The sequence below is a fragment of the Trichoplax adhaerens genome, genomic scaffold, assembly GCF_000150275.1.
Source record: "Trichoplax adhaerens TRIADscaffold_1 genomic scaffold, whole genome shotgun sequence".
NCBI lineage: Eukaryota > Metazoa > Placozoa > Uniplacotomia > Trichoplacea > Trichoplacidae > Trichoplax > Trichoplax adhaerens.
This window is the reverse complement of record NW_002060943.1, coordinates 6,254,299-6,277,152: the sequence shown is the minus strand read 5'-3', so window position 1 is coordinate 6,277,152 and position 22,854 is coordinate 6,254,299. Positions and strand designations below refer to the sequence as shown.

Sequence of the window (22,854 nt, the reverse complement as noted above, 5' to 3'; positions counted from 1 at the left end):
TATGTTATTGCAACATTCTAATGATGTGGTATAAGGATGTCAAGGATATGTATCAAAGGATTACAAGTTGAAATGCATTGTGAGTCCAAATTACCTGCCTATGCACACCAGCTCACAATAAAGTCAGATGGCAGGATATGCACTTATTGAGGAGTTTTCGATTAGATTATTCAATTGACAGCACTGCTGGCACTCCCCTGGTTATAGATTTTGTGCCGTGGTGATTGTATATACTGTCAATGCTATAGTCGATGAAGTAGTGTAATAGAGAGAGCATCACGATCATTCTGTAAGATACTGTATAAAGTAAACAGTGTACGAGTATGATGATATCGGTGTGATTTAATATATGTACTTATCCCCCATCCTTATCATCTTAAAGTAAACCCTAGCATATTTTATTTATAAATTGAAGTCAATTAAAGCATGATGTTATGAACTGGGCATGACAGTCTTGTGATTTTCAATTTTTTTGTATTATTAAGCATTTATTTGGACACCCGTGGGTCTCTTATATGCATTTGTTATACATTGAACAGATTAATTAAATACAATTAATTAACATATCAATTATTTGCAGGTACAATATAGTTCCTATAGGCATATTACCCTAGGCTAGGAAGTAAACTTCTTAGTGTTTGCTTGAGAATTTATGAACTTTGAATGAATTGCATTGGGCATACTAACTCCGTAAGAAGTCTCACTATGACCATAATATAACTTTTGCCGTTGTTGACTACATTTCATTAAGTAAGTTGAAATAGTTCAAGATCATCTATTCTATGTATGTCTCTGCTATAAATCAAATTTTAAGCTTTAATCTATCAAGTAATCTCTCTATTTGTAGGATTGTTAACCTTTTTATTTAAAGGAAAAGTAAAAGCTTAAAGTTTCTATTGAAATTACTCTAACCTGCTTGAATGTATTTGTTCAAATTTAATGCTATAAAATTTTTTTTAGAGGATTGAAAATATTGCGTTAAATATGTCAGCTGAAGAACTGAAAAAAGTAGCTATACAAGCTATAGATGAAAAAAATCAACAACTATTGGAAATAAATCAACAGCTACACAAAAATCCTGAACTAGCATATAAGGAATTTAAATCACACGATTTATTAACAAACTATTTAGAAAAAGAAGGTTTCCAAGTTCAACGGAGTTACCCTCTACCTACTTCTTTTCGTGCTACGTTTTCACGTGGGAAGGGACCCAAGATGTGTGTTATTTGTGAATATGATGCCTTGCCCGAAATTGGGCATGCATGTGGTCACAATTTAATTGCCGAAGCAGGAATAGGAGCCGCAATCGGTATTAAAGCCGCTTTGGAAACGAGCCAAACCGATCTAGGTCAACTTATCGTTTACGGTACACCAGCAGAAGAAGGTGGTGGCGGTAAGATTAAAATGGTGGAAGAAGGTTGTTTCGATGATGTCGATATCGCTATGATGGTTCATCCATCTCCTTATGATGCTAGCTATGCCAGCATCTATTCAGCTATGTCTTTCAAGATAACTTTCGAAGGAAAGGCTGCACACGCAGCAGGTTCACCCTGGGAAGGGATTAACGCCCTTGATGCTGCTGTGCAAGCTTATGTTAATATCTCTACGTTGCGTCAACAATTTAAACCGACATGGCGAGTTCATGGCATTGTAACTGAAGGAGGTATTAAAACTAATATCATTCCAGATAGAGCTAAATTAGAATACCGATTTAGAGCTCCATCTGATTCTGAGTTGCAAATACTACAACAAAAATGCAAAAATTGTTTCCAAAGTGCAGCCCAAGCAACCGGCTGTAAAGTTGATATAGTTCACGAAGGTATCTGTGGTGATCATTATAGATCTGTTATCAACAATTTACACCTGGTAGATTTGTATGAAAATAACGCCAAGAGTTTAGGTATTGAGTTTCCGTCGCGAGCCGAGCAAAAGCAAAAGATGCTTGGCTCAACTGATATGGGAAACGTATCGCGAGTTGTACCTTCTATTCATCCAACATATTCAATTGAAACCAAAGGAGGTAATCATACACGTGAATTTGCTGTAGCAGCATCTACAGAACAAGCTCATCGACAAACGATCATTGCTGCAAAGTCCATGGCAATGACGTGTATTGATGTCATGTCCAGCCGTGATCTACAAGTCCAAATCAAACAAGAATTTATAGCCAGTACTAGTCAATAAATGATAGCATCATTATATTACGTAATGTATGTAGTATGAAGGGGTTTTAAGTGTTACTTTAATTAGATAGGTATACCCTTAGTATGATACGAGAGAGATTCTAAACGAAGAAGAAATCCTTTATTCAGACGTAGAGGAGACCATAAGCGTGCTCTGGGCAGGAATAGGACAAGGTAGACAATCGTCAGACATGCAATGGGATAAGAATTGAAGAATGCACGAGTTATACAAGTGCACCACTACTTATAGTAAGCCGTATGATATTATGGACTCGACAAGACATATTGTAGTTACAATCTAAGTAAAGTACATAATATTGCAAAGTATAATGTAAGCTATAAATAAATACGGTAATCAATTCGATAGTTTTAGGTTGCATTAGCAATGTATTATGATTTCAAGCGATACTCCATTTCAATTTTACTTTCGGAACTTTCTACTGCATACTGTAAGTACATGGAAATAGTAATCATTTACGGATAATTAATTAATCGTCATTATGAGTTTCATTCAGCGCATAATAGCTTTTAGACCATACTTTCAATATATTTAGCCCATTCATTATTAGCCGATTCGAATAAAGAAATTGTAATTATAATTATTGATATTTGACCTCAACATAATCATCAATAAAGTAAAGGGGCGAATCTTATTGTATAACTGCCATGGTGAATCGTTTACCTGCGTTTTGTAAATAATAGTTTTACTGCAATTGCAAGTTGAGAAAAGCACAGAGGAGAAATGAAATTTAAATAGAAGACAGCTATTGAATCCCAGATGACGGTAATTACCAACACTTTTTTGTTTCCTGTAGTCCCAGTGACGGGTATTACCGACACTTTTTTCGGTCTTGTAATCCCAGTGACGGATATAACCGACGCTTTTTTTTAGCCGCGAAATCCCAGTGACGGGATTTCCCATCACTAAATGCAGTTACTTTAACTAGTTCCTGAGTCTTTATCGTGTAAGTAACCCTGGAACTTATATAGGAAGTCAAAAGTGGGATTACTGGACTCTGCCCAGCAATTGCTTTATTTGTCACACTGTTTATTATAAAGCCATTAAATAAAATAATTATCGTAAGAGATTAATGTTGGCCTGGTAATCGATTGTAAATGTTTATTTCTCCAAAATTTGCATGCTCATCTTCGATTTGTTCATGAATTATTGTGTATTTTACAGTGTGTCGATTTACTGTCAGTTGACATTGACAGGCAATGGACTGCATACCTAGACTAGATGGAAACATTCAAATAGCTATGTAATAAATGCGTCCCACAATAACTATCTTAGTCAAATGGTATTTTCTAAAAGGCTTTAATTGCAAGGTTTTAGGAATAGTAGGGCAATAGTTAATTCCTACAAGAATCTAGTCTAAAATCGAAAGTATTCCGAGCTCAAAGCGAAGCGAAGCCTCTTCTCCTCTGTGAGCTCATCTCTGCAGTTCTTATGCATATTTCGTTCAATCCATTTACGACAACTTGATTAATCTACAATCAGACATGAGTCATCAAACAAAATACTTTTTCTCTAATGGTACATTATTATTTTCTGCAATCGAAATCATTCTACTGAAGATATCACTACTCTTCTATTAGCGTCTAGGCCCTTTCTCGGAAGGGCATCTTAAGAACTACAGTGTTTCTAGCTACATCAATCTCGTACTATAATTAGTCCACTGGCTATTATTAGTCATCACCAATTTCCAACATAGTAGTTAGCAATCATCTAATATTAGCTTCACGGTAATATCTATTCAAAGCAACCTAACTATATCAAATATAGCTATCCGTATAATCCAATATGGGTGTATCACTACAAGCTGCAATGACAGTATTTGAATTGAGTCAGAACCTCTAACTGATGCAATGTGCGGACAAGGCACATCAAAGATGTGGACAATCAATATTATCGTTGATCAAAAATACTTCTAGTTGTTGAATCTCAGTTACTACTCTCGTGCTAGCCATTAACGTGAAATAGCAACAGCTAGATGAAACTGCATCTCACTAAGACCAAACAGACTACACTACAGGATACTTACGATCGTATAGTACAGTACGGTATGATACGAACTCGACATCAACGTCCAGTATAGAAGTACAGTACAGCTACGTAATAGTGTGCTGTACTCTACGTCCATACGTAAGACGCAGCAAATCGAAATTGCACATTTTGACTTCAGCTGGTTGGGGATTAATATGTCGCCTTGTACAATTGCTTAGCCCTTCCAATTTACGTTATTAAAATGACTAATTCTTCGATAATAGTTAGGCATCGAAACATATTTCTTTGGCTATTTATCTCCGCCTGTTTAATAAAAGTCAGCTCGAGTACTGAAAAAGCTTCAAGAACGAACGTAGTTCTTGTCGGTGCTACCGGTAATTTAGCTCAAAAATATCTTTGGAAGAGTCTCTTTAACCTATATAAAAGCATTAATCAAAGCGAAGAAAAGTACCAGCTAAAATTTTATGGAGCTGCTCGTAATCCTGCACATGAGGGCGACAAATTGCTTGATCAGATACTTGGAAATATTTTTCAATTCGACAAATCTGGAGAAGATGAGAAAGTGCAAAAATTTTTAAGCAATTGTCAGTATGTACAACTTAAAAGTGAAAAGGATTATGCAAACCTTTGCAAAAAAATCAATCAGGAAGCAATGAAAGAGTCGATATTGGAATATGGTAGGATATTTTATCTATCGGTACCTCCGTTTGCATACTCGCGTATTGCATCCTATATCAGTAATCATTGTAGACCTGACCAAGAGAGTAAAACATGGATACGTGTAGTTTTTGAGAAACCTTTCGGTCAAGATTTACAAACATCTAAAGACTTGACAAATGAGTTACAACGCTATTTTGACGAACATCAAATCTATTTGGTCGATCATTACTTAGGTAAAGTCGGGGTTGATCAAGTTTTACAATTCAGGATGGAAAATTTACCATTGTATGAACCACTGTGGAATCGAGATTACATAAGCAGGATAGAAATCGTTATGAAGGAAGAGGAAAATTGTGCCGAAAGAACCGAATTTTATAACTCATATGGAGTTATACGTGATGTCATGCAAAACCACTTGACAGAAATACTGGCCTTGGTTTGTATGGAATTACCAGGTCATCAAATGGCTTACAACCCAAGTGATCTACTGCAATTGAAAGCGGATTTGTTGGAGAAGGTGAAAAATTTAGGACCTGATAATGTAATTGTGGGACAATATAAGGACTATATATCACATTTAAGGCAAGATTTCAAAGATATAACGAAAAGAAGTAATGCTTCTACATTTGCTGCGGTATTATTACAAGTAGATAATTCACGATGGAGAGATGTTCCTATCATTATGGTTGCAGGTAAAGAACTGACTGAAAGGACAGCTTACGTAAGAGTAGTTTTTAAAGATGGTCTTTACTGTCTGAACAATGAAGTAAACTGTCCTACTGCTGAAGTTATTTTCAATATCCAAGGGGGTTCTTTAGGAATCTCAGCAGAAGTCACTTCTAAACTACTACCACGGCCAATTTTACGACCCGATTGGTATTCAACCAATCCTACTATTAATTCTGGTGATTCTTTGGGTGTTCGCATATCTGATTATTATGTTCGTAGTCCGAAAATCAACCCAGATGCTTATACAGTTGTTGTTGATGCTGTTTTTAAAGGTAGACAAGACATGTTTATATCTACGAAGAATCTAATCTTATCGTGGACTTTGTGGACTCCACTAGTACACCACGCCGACGTAATTATACCTAGATTATACGATAAAGAAGATAACAGCCAAACGTTAAGATTTATATTTCATAAAGATCAGATTGCATTTGCTGACAGATTTACTTATGATTGCAAGAATCGGGTCAAAAATTTGTATTCGAAAGACGGGAATCATCCATTCGATATTATAAATCAAGGTTTTCGAAATCAGACGTTAATTCGAGGTTCTCCAGATGCAGTTATAGACAATCTCGTCAACGATATTTTATTGTCTGCAACTGTTGCTATCCGCAATAGAAATGTTTTTCACGTTGCCTTCCCAGGTGGATCCACGCCAATACCTCTCTTTCAAAAGTTGGCTTCCTTAGGCAGCCGAATATCCTGGTCGAAATGGCACATCTGGATAGTTGATGAGCGTTGCGTGCCAGTATTGGATAGTAGATCGAATTTCAAGTCCCTTCATGATCATTTACTACGCTATATTGACGTTCCATACTATAATATTCACCCTGCAATTGCTAATCAACATACTGGCTTTTGTGATTCCAGTTACTATGAACAAGAAATAAGAAGTGTTATGAATGAATCTATTTTTGATTATATTGTCCTTGGAGTTGGATCGGATGGACACATAGCTTCACTTTTTCCAGGTTTCCTGCATACGATTGAGGCAAACAACTTCGTAGCTTTAGTGAAAAAGGATTACGCTGATTCTGCGAGGATAACTATGACGTTTTCACTGCTAAATAAAGCGCGTACAATTTCAGCATTAATACTTGGTAAAAGAAAGCAAGTCATTGTAAGCGCTATCAAAAGTGGCATTATAGATATTCATCGCTACCCAGTTACCGGTATTAAGATTTCTGATGATCGGTTTAAGTGGTTTATTGACTATGTTGCATTACCATAGATAGAGTTTCACTCTTTCTTTGATTGTATCTCAATACTTTGATGTACATTCTTAAATTTATCTATTCTTACAAACTGACGTCGCCTACCTATCTACGAGTAAAATTAAACAGAAGATAAGTGGTGGTCGATCTTAGGTTAAAAGAAGACAAAACTTAAAGATACACTAAGATCGTTTTTGATAGCAGTACAAATTTTGCACAATGACATAATAATGTAGGTGTAATCAATCTCCGAGGACTTGTACCGCAGAATCAGGCAAAGTTGTTCAAGTTATTGACATTATTAAATCTTCTTATCAATACTTTATTTTTACTCATTAAGTTGAGAAGGCTCATAATATCAAATTAAACATTAATTCTATTATTGTGGTTGATGTAGCATGCCATGCACTTTTTATTACCGTAGATGATATTCCTCTATACTACTGTACGTATAGCAAGCGAAAAGGTTTAACCTGATTCATGTGCTACCAGGTACTGTTACAGTAGGTTGGCAAATGCGACATCATACAGTTTAATAGCCTAGACTATAGACTTATTGTTGAATTACATGATGTACGGTCGATGTTGACAGTGCCGATTTTATTTTAGAATTTAAAACTACTTGATACGCATATACTGTATATTGTAGTGCTTAACCTTAAGCATAGATATGTCGTTGCTTAATTTTCATCATCTGTTGCTGCATGATGAAGTTTTGTTGAGCTCTGTTACCGATACTATGCACTAGAACGTACGACCGATAACCAACTGCAGAAGGAATCCAATACTATTTCTTCAAAGACTTATTCTCATAATGTGCTACAGTAGTGCTTTTATTGAAATGTAAATGATCAATAAAAAAGTCATCATTACACATCGGTATGCATCTCTACTCTACCTCCTCATTTTGAAAGGGTGTCTGAGCTTAGCTACTATAGTAGAACATTAATAAGTGCACTGCAACAAATTTCATTTCATTCTTCTATATCATCTTAATTCTTGTTGTAGAGTTACTGTAGAGATGACCGAGACTACGGTAATAGCCATTAGACCAGTAAATTAGTGATAATTTTACATCTATACGATATAATTTATTAATAAGAAGAAATAAATTTAAAATATTGTACTGTAGCTTAAATTACACCTGCTATAATGACAATATTCCTAAATGATATGTTGTACTCGTGCAGTATTCCATTTCTCGCGGAAGAGCTACTTACTATAACAGGTAATCAGTTAATCGACAGAAAGTCAATCAATGTACTGTAATGTAGTTGTTACACTTTCTTGTCTATCGTAACAATAATTTAATAGTCCAGTAGGGCTTGAGTACTGAACAATCACGAGTCCAATAGAGCTTAAGTACCGAATTAACTTTATTATGCGTTAGGAGCCGTTATATATAAGAGACAATTACCAGTAATGTGCAATAACGGACATACCATGAATGTTAACGACAATCTTATCTTATTCATAATAAGATAACAACTTATTTTCTTAGATATGCTATCTAGGACTTAATCGTCATCATTACAGAACAACTGCAGAAATATACCGAATAAACAGGCTTATTCAATATGATAGATCTTATCGATACTATGTCTACAACGACTGTATTATTTCGTAACAGTAGTATAGCTTAATTGAATACAGTTTTGACCGGATTTCTCTCAATACACTAAATGGCAAAGCATTCAGAGGATTTAGATGAAACTAACAACTGCTGTCGGTCGAATAATTTACAAACCTCTATCACGTAGAATGACGGTTTCAAATTGCAACTCATGACCCAGGGTAGTGATGTAGTCAAGAGGTTTCTATCAGAGTGACTGACGGTTATTAAAAAACTCCAAATTAAGGACGCTAGTTTCGATCATTACCAGTCCTTCCTTATTCAGACGAAAGTATTTTGAGTCACAGTATGTTGTTATCATCTGATAAATCGACGCTTATCACTATTTGATTTTAGGGGCTGTTAACTCTTTTCGATGGATGATCTGATCTATATTATATGCTTAGAGGGTACTCTGCTAAACTTTATCAAATAAAATTTACTTGGTACTAGTAATAGTAATATAAGTATTGATCAATATACAATTAAGGTACACAATTAATTAATTAAAAGAGATAAGTCATTGGTTGGTAGAACGGGTGGTGATGATGAAAAAGTAAAACTGCTGTAATGATTGCATCTGTTTGATTCTGGCCAGTGAACTGATAATCATGTTTTATCATGTTTGATAATGATGTTTCAAATTAAGGACGCTAGTTTCGATCATTACCAGTCCTTATTCAGACGGAAGTATTTTGAGTCACAGTACAGTATGTTGATAACCACTTAAAAGGGATAAGTCATTGCTTGGAAGAACGGGTGGGCGATAACGAAAAAGTAAAACTGCTGTAATGATTTCATCTGTTTCATTCTGACCAGTGAACTGATAGTCATGTTTAAAATGATGTTGAAGGATTAGAATCTACCAGACTTATTTATTGACAACGTGGCAGCTATTGGTCTATTGAATAAATTACCAATTACTAATTTATTTTGTTGGATACGATTGTAAGATAGCTCACTATTGATTGAATAGAGACGATGGGTACAGAATAGACGTTACCATATTCATTCACTTCATATTACATACTGAACCGTTAGCGCCTGAACCCGCTCGCTCGCCAAAGTGCGAGTGAATGAATGATTGACAGTTTGATGCCCATTTGACCCGTTTGAATGACAACTTCATGTAGTGCGACGTGTCGACAACAACATCGCACGATCGTTGTACTGTACTCACAGGACATAGTACGCAGACAAGACCACGCCAGTCCTCCACACCAATCCACGATGTACTGAGTACATTTACTATCTACTTTTTGACCATATTGAACCCAATATTATTGTATGAGATGTACAGCTGTCCATTCTTTTGTCGAGTCTAGTATAGTAATACGCGTGTAGATAATAATAGTAGATATCTATTCTAATTATTCTACACAATTGATTATCAGTCAGTAGGTTGAAGCCAATCGTAGATTGTGCTAGTTGGCGGACAAGATTTTCTTCATCCACTTCCAAGATTGTTCTATCCATCCACTGCGATCCATGAGTCATGATCAACATGAAACTTTTACTCACTGTTATCTTCATGAGTTCCTTTACCATAACCTTCTGCCATTCCAATAGTTACGATAGAGAATTTCTTGATTATATCTATCACAAATACGATCGAAGATGGAGAGGCAATGGCCAGCATCAGTTGGCACTGTCGGATTTCAGCCGTCTATTAAGAGATGCTGGTTTAAACGAAAATAACGATACCTGGGTATCTTATAGCGATCGAAATCTTACCCTTTTTAGACGATATTTGATCTTAGAAGCCACTGGACACTATGATAACATTACCGAGGTAAGTAAGCTCGTTACCACATAAACATTGGACAATTAAATTTACTCTTGTAGATCTTATCATGTGTTGTTTCTGCTTTCCTACATATCACTTCATTTTGTCAATGTAGCTCTACGGGTACGCGGGTAATTTGTATAGGGTATTTGGATAGCTGCTCCGTTGCTTTGACGAATGAGTAGTGCATTTCAACAAACTTACCTCCATTTTCCTTCTCCTTTCCTATTTTGTCATTTATATACTTTTACTCATTTCGGTATTAACTTGCTAGCGTAAAATGGCAGTGTCTGCCTATTATTGTACAACAGTACAGTATATACTATTTTATCGTTTCACTCTACTCCATACTCGCGATTCCAAAACTCAACAGCATATTGTACAGCTTGCTTGCCAAGTCACAATGTTTTGATGAAAATAGACGTATTTATTATGGCTGTATGCTACAGCCATTTTTGTAGCTCAGTTTAAGTCACATTTTTTTTCACTTTTATTTACAAGACTTTTTTAAACACCCTTTAACACCCTGTACTGCGCCTATTTCTGATAAGTAAAATACTGTAGGACAAGAAACTGCAAAATGTAAACCCCAGCGAACCAGTGGCTGTCTCCATTCATGATTATCGTACTGTAGATGTGAACCAATAAGTCAAGTCGTATTTTAAGGTCGATCTATGATCTGTATTACGGCATCATTATTATTTTTTCATTAATAATTTTTTTTATTGAAGAAATGGGATGCTTATGGCACCACTCATTACAGTAAAACTAGAAGTCATATGGAAGACGTACCCCCACGATAATAGTAGTATAAAGTAGGCCCCAATTCAAAATGTGGATATACTGTACTGTACTGTACGACGTACAGTGAAGTAGATATAGAAGGCTTTTCGCTGTTTTAATGGTAGCAATAGTCCAAAAAATTACTCACCAAATTAGATATTCACATTCATAGTTATTATAATAATGACAGTATAATTGTTGCGGTGTCATTCTATTCCTAATTTTTATGCATGCAAAACTTGCAGTAAGGCCACCTAATTAAAGTATAAAATAATTAGTACGGTCATCCCCAACGTGCATATGCAATCGTTCAAATCTTCGAAAGTTCCTAACTGTGATAATACAGTATATACTGTATGTCCCATGCGAATCCTGCGCTTGATCATCATCAAAACTTCGGAAACTTTATGTACGTAATTTATTGTGTACAAAGTACAGTATTGATTACCGTGCTCATGCATTACCTTATTGTGGTGAATATACAGTACATGGATTGCAACCCTTATTATATTAATTAATTCTAATTATTGAACCCCTTGTTGTTTACAGCATACTGTACATTATACAATAGCTATGATATTACAGTACACTCAGTTATGATTAATCATGCTGATTTATGCATAAATATCCCAAAACGACTACTGTATAAATGATTATGAATTATTCATTACTTTTAACTTGAATTCAATGTCAATATAGCAATACATTTATTTGCAGAAATTTTTTCACTTTCTCTTCGAATCCTTCAGAGGCAATGCTGATCCAAGTTCGATTGCCATAGTGCTGTATCTTACTACGTATTCCAAAGTAATTTAGTCAGTCAACTTGTGGTACAAAATTTGAAATAAAAATAATCGCAACCTGCGTAGATTATACAGCATAAGAGTCAACTTTTCTTAAATGGGCTTAATATATTTACGGAATTTTCTTCACTTCTCTCCCAATCTTACAGAGTGAATACTGATACAAGTTCTTTTGTTATTTTACTGTTCTAAGTACCGTAATTTTAGTCAACTTTGGGTACAAAATGTCAAATAAAATATTTTCAAAAGTAATCGCGCAAATTCCGTAGATTTTAGGTAATTTTCTTGAAAGGGCTTAAAAGCAAGATATATTTATAGTACTATACAGCGTACAGTATGTAAGTGAGAAACGATAAAAATCTATCAATATCATAATCTGTATTTAACAAATTTGTTTCATACAAACTCAGTATACGTACCTAAATCATAAATTTCTCTTGATATCACTGCACCATTGTCTGACTGGATGCACCGATAAATATTATTATTTGTACTTACGAGTATTTACTGTACGAGTATTAAGGGACTCTGATTGATTTGACAGTCTTAAATGTTTTTAAATTTTTTCATTTACTCATTCGAGTCTGGCTAAAGCTATCTCAGAATAATATACGCGTATTCTACTTCTAGTGCCTATCCTCCAGAGATTTCTTTATTATTGCAAACGCTAAGGAGAAGTATGGCATTTCGTATTCTCAATTCTCATCTATATGCCCAGCCATTCTACAACAAGTTCTGAGTAAAGCTTGTAAAAATAATACCAAGTATTTTGCTCCTCCTTCCAACAAAGCACAAGACCTCGTAAAAAGTAAGTAACAATGTTTAATGCATCCTTTACCAAGAGGAATGCCGGCTCTTTCTTCAATCAATTACTGTAAATAGTGATACGACAGTAATGCTATTCACTAAAGATTTCCCTGTTCTACTTGTAGTGTGGGGATTCGGCATTCTATTTACAACGATTATTTGTTTGGGATCTGTCCTCGGAGCTGCTATACTGCCTTTCATGAATGGAGCGACGTATAAGAAAGCAATGATATTTATGATAGCACTCGCTGTCAGTACTTTATCTGGAAACGCTGTATTACATCTCATTCCAGGCGTGAGTATCATTATGTTAGTATGGTTACCACTGTTATAACCTAATTTTTTCATAGAATCTATCCGATACCTTCCAAACATTTTATGATACTGAAAATACACTGTACTGTATATGTACACTATAAGCAATGACGACTTGTATACATTTTAAATTCAGATTATTTTATTCATCACTAATTCGTTGAACAACTTCTATTTAGGCGTTTAACCTTGGACTTGACCCGAAAACAAAATACGAGGAGCTAGTGAAAGGGATTGCTGTCCTAGGTGGAATCTACTTTTTTTATATTTTCGACAAGCTAATTATACACTTATCAAAACTAAGGGTAGGTCAAGGAAACAACTATCAAGATTATTACTACTGTACATCATACTCGTATTTATCCATTTTAATGCAAGCTCATATTAAGGAATTATTAATCAATTATTGAAGCCTCATACCTGTTTAAATTCTCACATCTCGATACTCTATATCGTTTAGAACGCTAACCTAGCTAGTAAAGAAGAGGACGTAGATGTTGGTATTGTCAGAATGAATAGTATTTCTTATCAAATTAATACTAGAAATCCTGACACAACAAATGAAGGTAGACCTAGCTCCCTTAATCCACAATCCTATCTTCTCTGATGATTTATTTTAATTTACGTCAAGGTTGACATTAATATATCGTATTGCTGTGCTGTTATTTTAACATAGAAGGTGTTGAGGTGGTGACCAAGAAAAAACCCAAGGTGATTGCAAGTGTTGCTTGGCTGATATTAATTGGTGATGCCCTCCACAACTTTACTGATGGATTAGCTATGGGTGCAGCCTTTAAAACTTCGATACCCCAAGGAATCAGTACATCAATCGCCATACTTTGCGAAGAAGTCCCTCATGAACTCGGTAACAATTTACTTCTATTAATCTCTCGATCTACTTAACTACAAATTCATAATTTTAGAATAAACTGAAATTCGTATATCAACATGAAATTTTAATTATGTTGTGTAAATCGCATACATTTAATATTTTCGTGTCAAGGCGATTTCGCTATCCTCGTTAATTCCGGAATGTCGGTAAAGCGAGCCGCTATGTGTAATTTCTTCTGTGCTTCTACCTGCTTTATTGGCTTGGCATTTGGCATCTTAATTGGAGAAGATCCTGCTGCCAGTCAGTACATATTTGGAGTTGCTGCTGGGATATTCCTTTATATATCGTTAGCCGCAATGGTGAGCCAATAGCAAATTAAAAGTATTTTGTATATAATCATAAATGGATTACCTATACATAAGTAAAGATAGTGTAATAATTCCGATTTTACTTACTCTTATAATTAAATTAACAATTTTAATATTACAAGTTACCGGAAATGACTGAGCAACTAGAACTGTCAGACGATAACGGTGAAAAAAAGGCGAAGAAATCAAGTTTTTGGTCCCTTTTCCTTATACAGAACATTGGATTGTTAACTGGATTCGGAATAATGATTGTTTTAGCTGTTTATGAAAATGACATTCAGATTTGAAGAAGTTGTTCCTAAAAGAAGATTAAATTTTACTGCTCATTAATAGTAAGTAAAATTGATCAAATAATCATTTCCTGTCCCTTTTTTCCGTTGTTGTTTTATTACAACGTGTACAGTGAAAAAAGTAGACCTTGATGACTACGCAATTCTCGTAAAATTAATTATAAACTTTTTATACTTTATGTGCATAGTCTGCAGTACGGTAAGAAATGTAGACCTCCGCGACGGACGATATAATCCTGAACTGTAAAATTTAAAATTTCTGCTTGTGTAATGTGCTATCTACTGTGGAGAATGTAGACCTTCGATCATGAACTCATGGGTCTGTACTCATGACACAATCCCACCTAATTCTCTATTTAATCGTATTGCTTTTATGTCGTGTATGCGTCCTACGGTGAATAATGCCGATCTTCTAGCACGAAGCAATCCAAACAAAATGATCTGTAAAATAGAATGTCATTTTACTGAATGAAATGTACTAAAGCTCGCTTTATAAAGACGACATCATACGATGTTTATCGTTCGTAAGGTATACGGGTATATCATGCGATAATAAAATGATATTAGGTTAAATCTTTGCTAAAAATTTTTAGTTTTGAATATACGAGTATACAACCAAAGTCAAGAACTTCTACTGATACAATTATACTACAATTTACGAATGTAATCGCTATTCACTATTGCTAACTAACATAACATGGATTGGAAGAATGAAAATCGATTGCAATTTATCCTTACAAAGTAACCTGTAACATAAATTTTCTATTTTCTTCTACTAAATAAAATTATTAAAAATAATAAATAACTCTCAATAAAAATCTTAACATTCATCGTCTGCTCGTTGTAATGTGCTGGTGGCCTATCGATAGATTCATAGAAGTAGTCCGTTACTTAATCTTATAAAATTTCAACTGCGGAGTATAATTTGTAGATTCTGCTAAGAAAAGAATAAAATTTTCCCTGGATTGGTAACTCAATTTTATTTTCTACTTACTCGTAGCTTGAGCATAATACCATTCTTTGCCCTAACTAAATCTGAGGTGATAATCTTAGGAAATTTTTAGTAAAATTTATATTAACTGCTGCAATGACTACTGCGTTGTACATATACACACATTGCGAAATCGTACTGCTTTAATAAATGAAGATACTGAAAGGTGTGTAGTGATTTCGACTAGTTACAGTAGTTGTGTGTTTCGAAAGTATAATAACGTAGTAGCATGAAAAGGCTATAAACCAATTCATTGTAAGGCGTAAAGTTCCTATCGAGACTTTAATTCTATATTACAAATTTGGGATTAGATGTAATCGACGAGTCTCTATCCTGTAATGTATTACTACAGCATAAATTAACTGTACGAAATACCATATTAATTTATATGAGCGTTTCCAACTATGATTATCTCATTGGATCGTAACGTTACATACGGTATACATATTTGCAAAAGTTACCTAGATTGCAATGGCATTAAACTAAGACCTAAGGAATATGCCAGCAGGACATCGATATCTATGATATGCAATGTGGCATGGTAAGCTTTTCAACGCTTCATCGGCCATTTCAAATGCGCAAAACATTAATATTGTGTTCAATTTTTTATTTACTGTTACCAATAAATACGATATAAAAAAACGATCAAAACACGATCTGGTCATTGAAAGAATGGCGATACAGCGGTCACGGCATAGTGCAATTTTAATATTTAAACGTACATCAAAATAACTTTTAACTTGTTCATTACATTAATGCGTATATATCTGCCATATATATAATTGGTCGCATCAAAGCTAATTTTATCGTTCCCATATTTAAAAATTCATATTAACAATACTTGATATAGTTTCTCATGCACCAAAGTGTACGACTATAATTATATAATTAATAGCAATGATGGCGAACTTGATAGAAACTACTGAAGTGGAAACATCCATCACTCTTATCCCTACTTACAATTCTATTGAAATCTTGTTCGTGTAATAATATTTTTACTGTCAATAGTAGTTACGGGTATGCGCGTATACTGTACAGCACAGGAAATGGATTGAATACAAAATTATGACTATGTTATAATTTATACAGTATAATCTATGGCAAAGACAGCTACTTGTATCCTAGACCATCAGTAGCATCAATCGGCCATAGATCAGTTGTTTAGCAATGGTGCATAATACAGAAAGCTTCGATGTCGATCGAACAGCAAGTACTTATTATTCAAACGTATCATTTGAACGGAATACTGCAGCTTGATTGAAAATAATGAATGGTATTAAAATCATTTTGAATATGGTAGTCCGTCATAGTCAAAATTAGCTCAAGCAAAAGGATAGAAGTATTTCAAGACAAAATAATGGCATTTTTACTCCACTTGTAAACGTACTATGTAGTACAGCAGTTTGACTGATGCCATGGACACTAACTTACGTCCACGTGCAGTATACTGCAACTGTACAATCTGCTACAGGCAATATACATCACTATTGTAGGTAGTTTTTATCAACAATTATTATTTCTACAGCCTTCAATGACCAGTCTTTAGCGTAAAGTGCTAACGGAGAACAGATTGATTCCAATTAGATTAGCGACGTTTCTATGTCGTTCAAAATACTGATGTTGAGTTAAGATAGATTGCTAAGACGTAGTTAATACAAGCGTAGGAGTAGGTATCATGACTGTACTTGAAGTTTCAGTCTTTAAAACTTAAATCGTGTGCATATAATTTGGATGATGCCCTTGAATAACAGTCTAGTACAGTAGTAAATGATGTTATCCGATACTGGATTTCGCATTTTGTAGATGGAAACAGAACAATTTCGTGATCATGTCATTGAATATCAGCCTAGTATAGTACAGTAGTAAATGACGCTATCCGACAGGAGATGCTGTATGTCGTATTGTAGCTTGAAACAGAATAATTTGATAGCAAATAATAGAGTAGGGATTTTAACTTTGAGAATCCTTGAAGTACAGGATGTTATAAACGTGTAGCATAAGCTATACTGACTTATGGTAGCAGTAGATCCAAAGTTTTCCTTTTAAACGCAATCTGTAATAAAATGATACGTCGAATATTGAAATGGTTAAATTAAATAGATAATGTAAAGTAAAAAGTACAAGTACGAGTATTCGTACAGCATAGTCCATGAAATACTCATATAGCGAGCGAGTACTCGCTACCGAAATCAAGTACAGAGCTACGCGTTCTTTGAACCGGCGGAATATCATAGGCATTCATAGCAGTGTCATCATACTGTAGTTACCATCTCTAGTGTCGTTATTAACTTAAAGGACAGTCACTCTGTTTGCTTTGCTCGACATTATCCAGCCGCAATCCATAAGTTTGCTTTATAAAACTCGAGCAACACTTAGTTTAACTCATCCTCTATGTCTTGTTACACTGGATCAATTGGATTAGACGGACCTAGCAAGTTTTGCTCTACTCTGCTAGACCGACGTCTAATCGAATTGATCCTTTTTTTGCAATTCAAAGACTGGGATCCTTTTTTGAATTGATCCGTTACGGTTACACATTCAATCTAATATAAGCGAAACTATAGCGTAAGTTTCTGTGCAAGACCAATCTAGCAGATGATTTGGAGTTCTGTCGTGTACTTAGAATACAAGTACGGATTGTCAGTAATGTACATTTGAAATGATCAGCCAAAAAGTCGGCCTACACATCGCTAGCCAACGATCGTATCCTGTCCCTTTCTCTTTCCAGTATTCGCTGCCTTTACGCTGTGAATACTGTGTGTACGGTGATAGTTGATGTTGACGCATTGGTTCAATCGCTATTCCATGACCAAATTCAAAATTTTCACGCTATCATCGGTGGCTTCATCATTCAGAATAGAGAATGTATGATCGTTAGCACTTGCAGAACGTGTAGTATAGTCCTAGATTACTCCGTCTTAGACCGATATTGATTTATTTTAACGCTAAACCTTGATATAGTACTGCTTCCTCAGCTTTGGTAAAGATATTTTACTGTACGCGGCTACCGACTGAGTCAGCATTGATAAATGATAATGGAAGGCATCCGGCAACGATGTAGATTGATTTACTAGCTATTAAAAATAGAATGGATTGAATTGAATATAGTATTAGCTACCTATGATGTACGCAGCTAGATCTCCATGCAGATCATCTTCCGAAGAAGAACTACCAAGTCACTCATGCAATAAATTGAAGTCAATCAAAACATCAGAAAGTAATTATTCTAGCATAGTACAATTTTCAGTCATGTTAATTAGGTATGCAGTCTGTAAAGATCTCCATGCAGATCATCTTCCGAAGAAGAATTACCAAGTCAACGCATGCAATAAAGTGAAGTCAAGCAAGACATCAGAAAGTAATTATTCTAGCATAGTACAATTTTCAGTCATGTTAATTAGGTATGCAGATCTCCATGTAGATCATCTTCCGAAGAAGAACTACCAAGTCAACGCATGCAATAAATTGAAGTCAAGCAAAACATCAGAAAGTAACTATTCTAGCATAGTACAATTTTCAGTCATGGCCTAGAGCAGCTTTCGTGAAGTAGGTATGCAGTCTGTAAAGATCTCCATGCAGATCATCTTCCGAAGAAGAACTACCAAGTCACGCATGCAATAAAGTGAAGTCAAGCAAAACATTAGAAAGTAATTATTCTAGCATAGTACAATTTTCAGTCATGTTAATTAGGTATCCAGTCTGTAAAGATCTCCATGCAGATCATCTTCCGAAGAAGAACTACCAAGTCAACGCATGCAATAAAGTGAAGTCAAGCAAGACATCAGAAAGGAATTATTCTAGCATAGTACAATTTTCAGTCATGGCCTAGAGCAGCTTTCGTGAAGTAGGCATCCAGTCTGTAAAACCATTTTACAAAGGATGAAAACATGCTTGCCATAATTGTCGATCGCAAAGGACTTTTGACGACCGCAGTGCACTAAAAGCATCAACAAAAGGGACGAGTTCCAAGTTGGATTTAGCCGACGAAGGTCGCAAAGACTTGATGAAAGGCCGCAATGCACTAGTGCTGCATTGCGGTCAGGGATGTCATAGTAAATCACGCCATTGGCGAAGATGTGATATTATTTCGTATTGTGAAGAGTACCGTATGGAACCTTACCTCGGGTACAAAATGCTCGCAATGCATCTCCAATTCTCGTTAGTCCTTTGCGATGATTGACAACGGTACTCAATAACGATGTCGGTGAAGATTCTATATCATGTCTTGTATTTTAGCGTATTGTATAACGCACTACCCAAGCCTCTCAAAACATTCATCAAGGCCGCAAAGCTCTAAAGTCATCATGGGAAAATATCAACGTTGGACAGGTATAAAAATAGAATAACACTATTGAAAGTTTCTTTCTATTGCAAATTCATTTTGGGAGCGAGGAAAGCTAATAGGAAGTGGAAATACCTTTCCAAGTTGGACCATTGACTTATTCCATTTTTATTTGGAAATCATTTCCCTCCAACCTGATCAAGTCATCGTATCATGGCTATGTCCACTGATGTACCTTACCCACTGTATTGAAAGTAAGTACAACCGTAGTTTAATTGAGGGTTATCAACGTTTGCCATTTCTCACTTCATAATTGGCCTGATCACCCATGGAATAAATTACTAGAATGAAACCTTTTAGGCAAATTAAAAAGAAAAAAATAGCAGGAATGCAGGAGGGATTCATTCAATCCAATGGATCCAAATGCACTTTCAATGACATTGAATGACCAATGTAGTGCAGTAAAAAAAATTAGTTTTACAAGTGATGATTGTGCATTTTTTTTCTCTTAGTAGTCACATCGACAGTGCAGTACTGTATTCATTTTCATCACCTGTGGCTACATGGTAAAATTTTGTCAACCTCTCTAATACACTTGATCTGAGCTCTGTCAAATTGATCGAGACTATGCACTACAATATACGACCAACAAGCTATTGTAGAAGGAGACTAATGCTATTTCTTCAAAGACATCATTCTCATCATGTGTTACAGTACGAACAGTAGTGTTTTATTGGAATGCAAATGATCCATAATAAGAAGTCATCATGACACATCGCTATGCATCTCTGCTCTACCGCCTCATTTTGAAAGAATGTCTGAGCTTAGCTACCGTAGTAAAACATGGAGTGCACAGCAACAAATTTCATTTCATTCTTCTGTACTGTATCCTCTTAATTCTAGTCATACAGCCATGAACCATTCTATTTCTCGCGGAAGAGCTGCTTACGATAGCAGGTAATAGTCAATCAGTTAATCGACCGTGGGTCAATCAATATGCAGTACTGTAGACTACAGTTTAATTGAATGTACACTCTTTACTGGATTTCTCAAGACATACTCCATGGCAAAGCATTCAGAAGATTGCGATGAAAGTAGTCGCAGGGTAGTATTCGAGTCAAGAAGTTTCTATCATTACCAGTCCCTACGCCTGTATACGTTTTAAAAAGTACTCTGCCAAACTTTATCCAATAAAATTTACCTGGTACAAATACTAGACTACTAGTAATATTAATAAAAGTATGGATCAATCTAGAATTAAGCTAGACAATTCATTGAATTTCACTTAACGGGATAATTCGTTGGTTGGTAGAACGGGTAGTGATAACATCATCTGTTTCATTCTGACCGGTTAACTGATAACCATGTTGAGGGATTAGAATCTACAAGAAGTATTTATTGACAACGTGGCAGCTATTAGTCCTATTCGATTGATCGATACCTACTTTACTACAGTACGTCTATTAAAAGGTCGAGGTCAATTTTTCCTTTTGTGTCTATTTGCATAAGGCCAACATCAATTGGATAGCCATACAAGAACGCAGTACTATATTGTATTATACTGTATATGGAGTATCTATTGGAAAATTTGGATCGATTTTTTGTGTGTGTCTTTTGGCAAAAGCTCAGCAATGATCGATTCTACCAATACAACTGCAGTAGAAAACGACCCCACTCAACGAACGGGGCACCAACCAACGCGTCAATTACTAATTACAAATTTATTTTTTAGACACGATAGGAAAATGGCTGATTCTATCGATCTCTATTCTTGCCTCCATGGAGATGATGGGTACATAGGCGCAACTACCTTACAAAAGTACTACTTCAATGAATGATTGACAGTTGGATGCCGATTGGAACCATTTGAATGGCTGCTTCTTGTATGGTATGCCAGTGCGATGTGAGAACAACATCAAAGGATTGTTGCAGCGTGACCTTTTCGTTAAATGCTGGTATAGTCCGCTAACGACTGCAATACTGTATACTGGGCGGCATCCATTTTCATCACATTGCAACCAGTAAAAACCAAGCATGCAGAGGCGTGGCAAACTCTGTCAAATAAAATTACGATGATTATAATGGTTGAAAGATGTTCAGCTATGGCGTTGCCTTAAATTATATGTTTCAATTTAAAAGCAATGGACTTTTCAATGTGGCATAAATTCCATGCTGATAAATCAGTACAACCTTGAGCAATGGGCTTGTGATGTTTTATTTCTTCAAAGTTTCCAACATAAACTATCAGCCAGTGATACATGTAGCGCTGGTCAAAACCATTTTACAATTGGTAATACTATTACTGATCACAACACGTGCAGCTGTCTACTCTTTTTATCCAGTCAACATCTATTGATGTCGATCAAAATAATAATTATACCGTACTGTACCAGGACTGGACGGCGTCGAGACTGGACAGTATCCATACTCATATGTTACGCTATACTGTATAATCAAAGCATGATGGTCGAAAATAGCCATTATTAAATAAAATTAACAGTCCGTAGCTTGAGGTCGATTGAAAATTGCTGCTCGTTGAGGGACAAGATTAACTTCAAAGATTACTCTATCCAATCCACTGCGATACATCAGTCATGATGAAATTGAAACTTTTACTTGCTGTTCTCTTTATGAGTTACTTTACCATAACCTTTTGCCATTCTATTGGTTACGATAGAGAATTTCTTGATTACATCTATCGAAAATACGATCCAAGATGGACAAGCAATGGCCAGCAACACTTGGCACTGTCGGAATTCACTCGTTTATTAAAAGATGCTGGTTTAAACCAAAATAATGATACCACGATATCTTATAGCGATCAAAATCTTACCCTTTTTAGACAGCATTTGATTTTAGAAGCTACAGGACACTATGATAACATTACTGAGGTAAGCTCGATACCGCATGGACAATTCACTCTTTTAGTCGGTTTTTTTTCATCTGCTTATTCTTCTTTCCTGCTGACCACTTCACTTTGTCAATCTAGCGCTACGGGTACGCGGCTAATTGTAGAGAGTATTTGGATAGCTGCACCGTTGCTTTGACGAATGAGTAGTGCATTTCAACAAACTTACCTCCATTTTCCTTCTCCTTTGCTAATTTGTAATTTATATACTTTTAGTCTTTTACTCTTTTCGGTATGAACTTACTCATAAAAATGGCTAGTGTCTGCCTGTTATTGTACC

General features: G+C 35.4%; 4 protein-coding genes across 4 annotated transcripts; all 4 read left to right on the top strand.

The window, feature by feature from the left end:
* Positions 1-984: 984 nt before the first annotated feature.
* TRIADDRAFT_18185 (uncharacterized protein) lies at positions 985-2,184 on the top strand (the record flags this gene model as incomplete). Its single annotated transcript, XM_002108695.1, has 1 exon — positions 985-2,184. The coding sequence occupies one exon, from the start codon at positions 985-987 to the stop codon at positions 2,182-2,184; it is 1,200 nt and encodes a 399-aa protein (XP_002108731.1).
* A 2,248-nt stretch (positions 2,185-4,432) lies between these two features.
* On the top strand, positions 4,433-6,814 carry TRIADDRAFT_20384 (uncharacterized protein; the record flags this gene model as incomplete). Its single annotated transcript, XM_002108694.1, has 1 exon — positions 4,433-6,814. The coding sequence occupies one exon, from the start codon at positions 4,433-4,435 to the stop codon at positions 6,812-6,814; it is 2,382 nt and encodes a 793-aa protein (XP_002108730.1).
* Positions 6,815-12,411: 5,597 nt separating this feature from the next.
* On the top strand, positions 12,412-14,390 carry TRIADDRAFT_18721 (expressed hypothetical protein; the record flags this gene model as incomplete). The annotated part of the gene is made up of 5 exons (XM_002108693.1): positions 12,412-12,589; positions 12,693-12,883; positions 13,615-13,768; positions 13,907-14,094; positions 14,226-14,390. Coding segments are annotated over 5 exons (876 nt in total), but the record flags the coding sequence as incomplete, so codon positions are not given.
* A 4,117-nt stretch (positions 14,391-18,507) lies between these two features.
* On the top strand, positions 18,508-22,724 carry TRIADDRAFT_51973 (uncharacterized protein; the record flags this gene model as incomplete). Its single annotated transcript, XM_002108692.1, has 5 exons — positions 18,508-18,644; positions 19,300-19,509; positions 20,570-20,623; positions 22,344-22,557; positions 22,656-22,724. The coding sequence occupies 5 exons, from the start codon at positions 18,508-18,510 to the stop codon at positions 22,722-22,724; spliced, it is 684 nt and encodes a 227-aa protein (XP_002108728.1).
* Between the last annotated feature and the right edge of the window lie 130 nt (positions 22,725-22,854).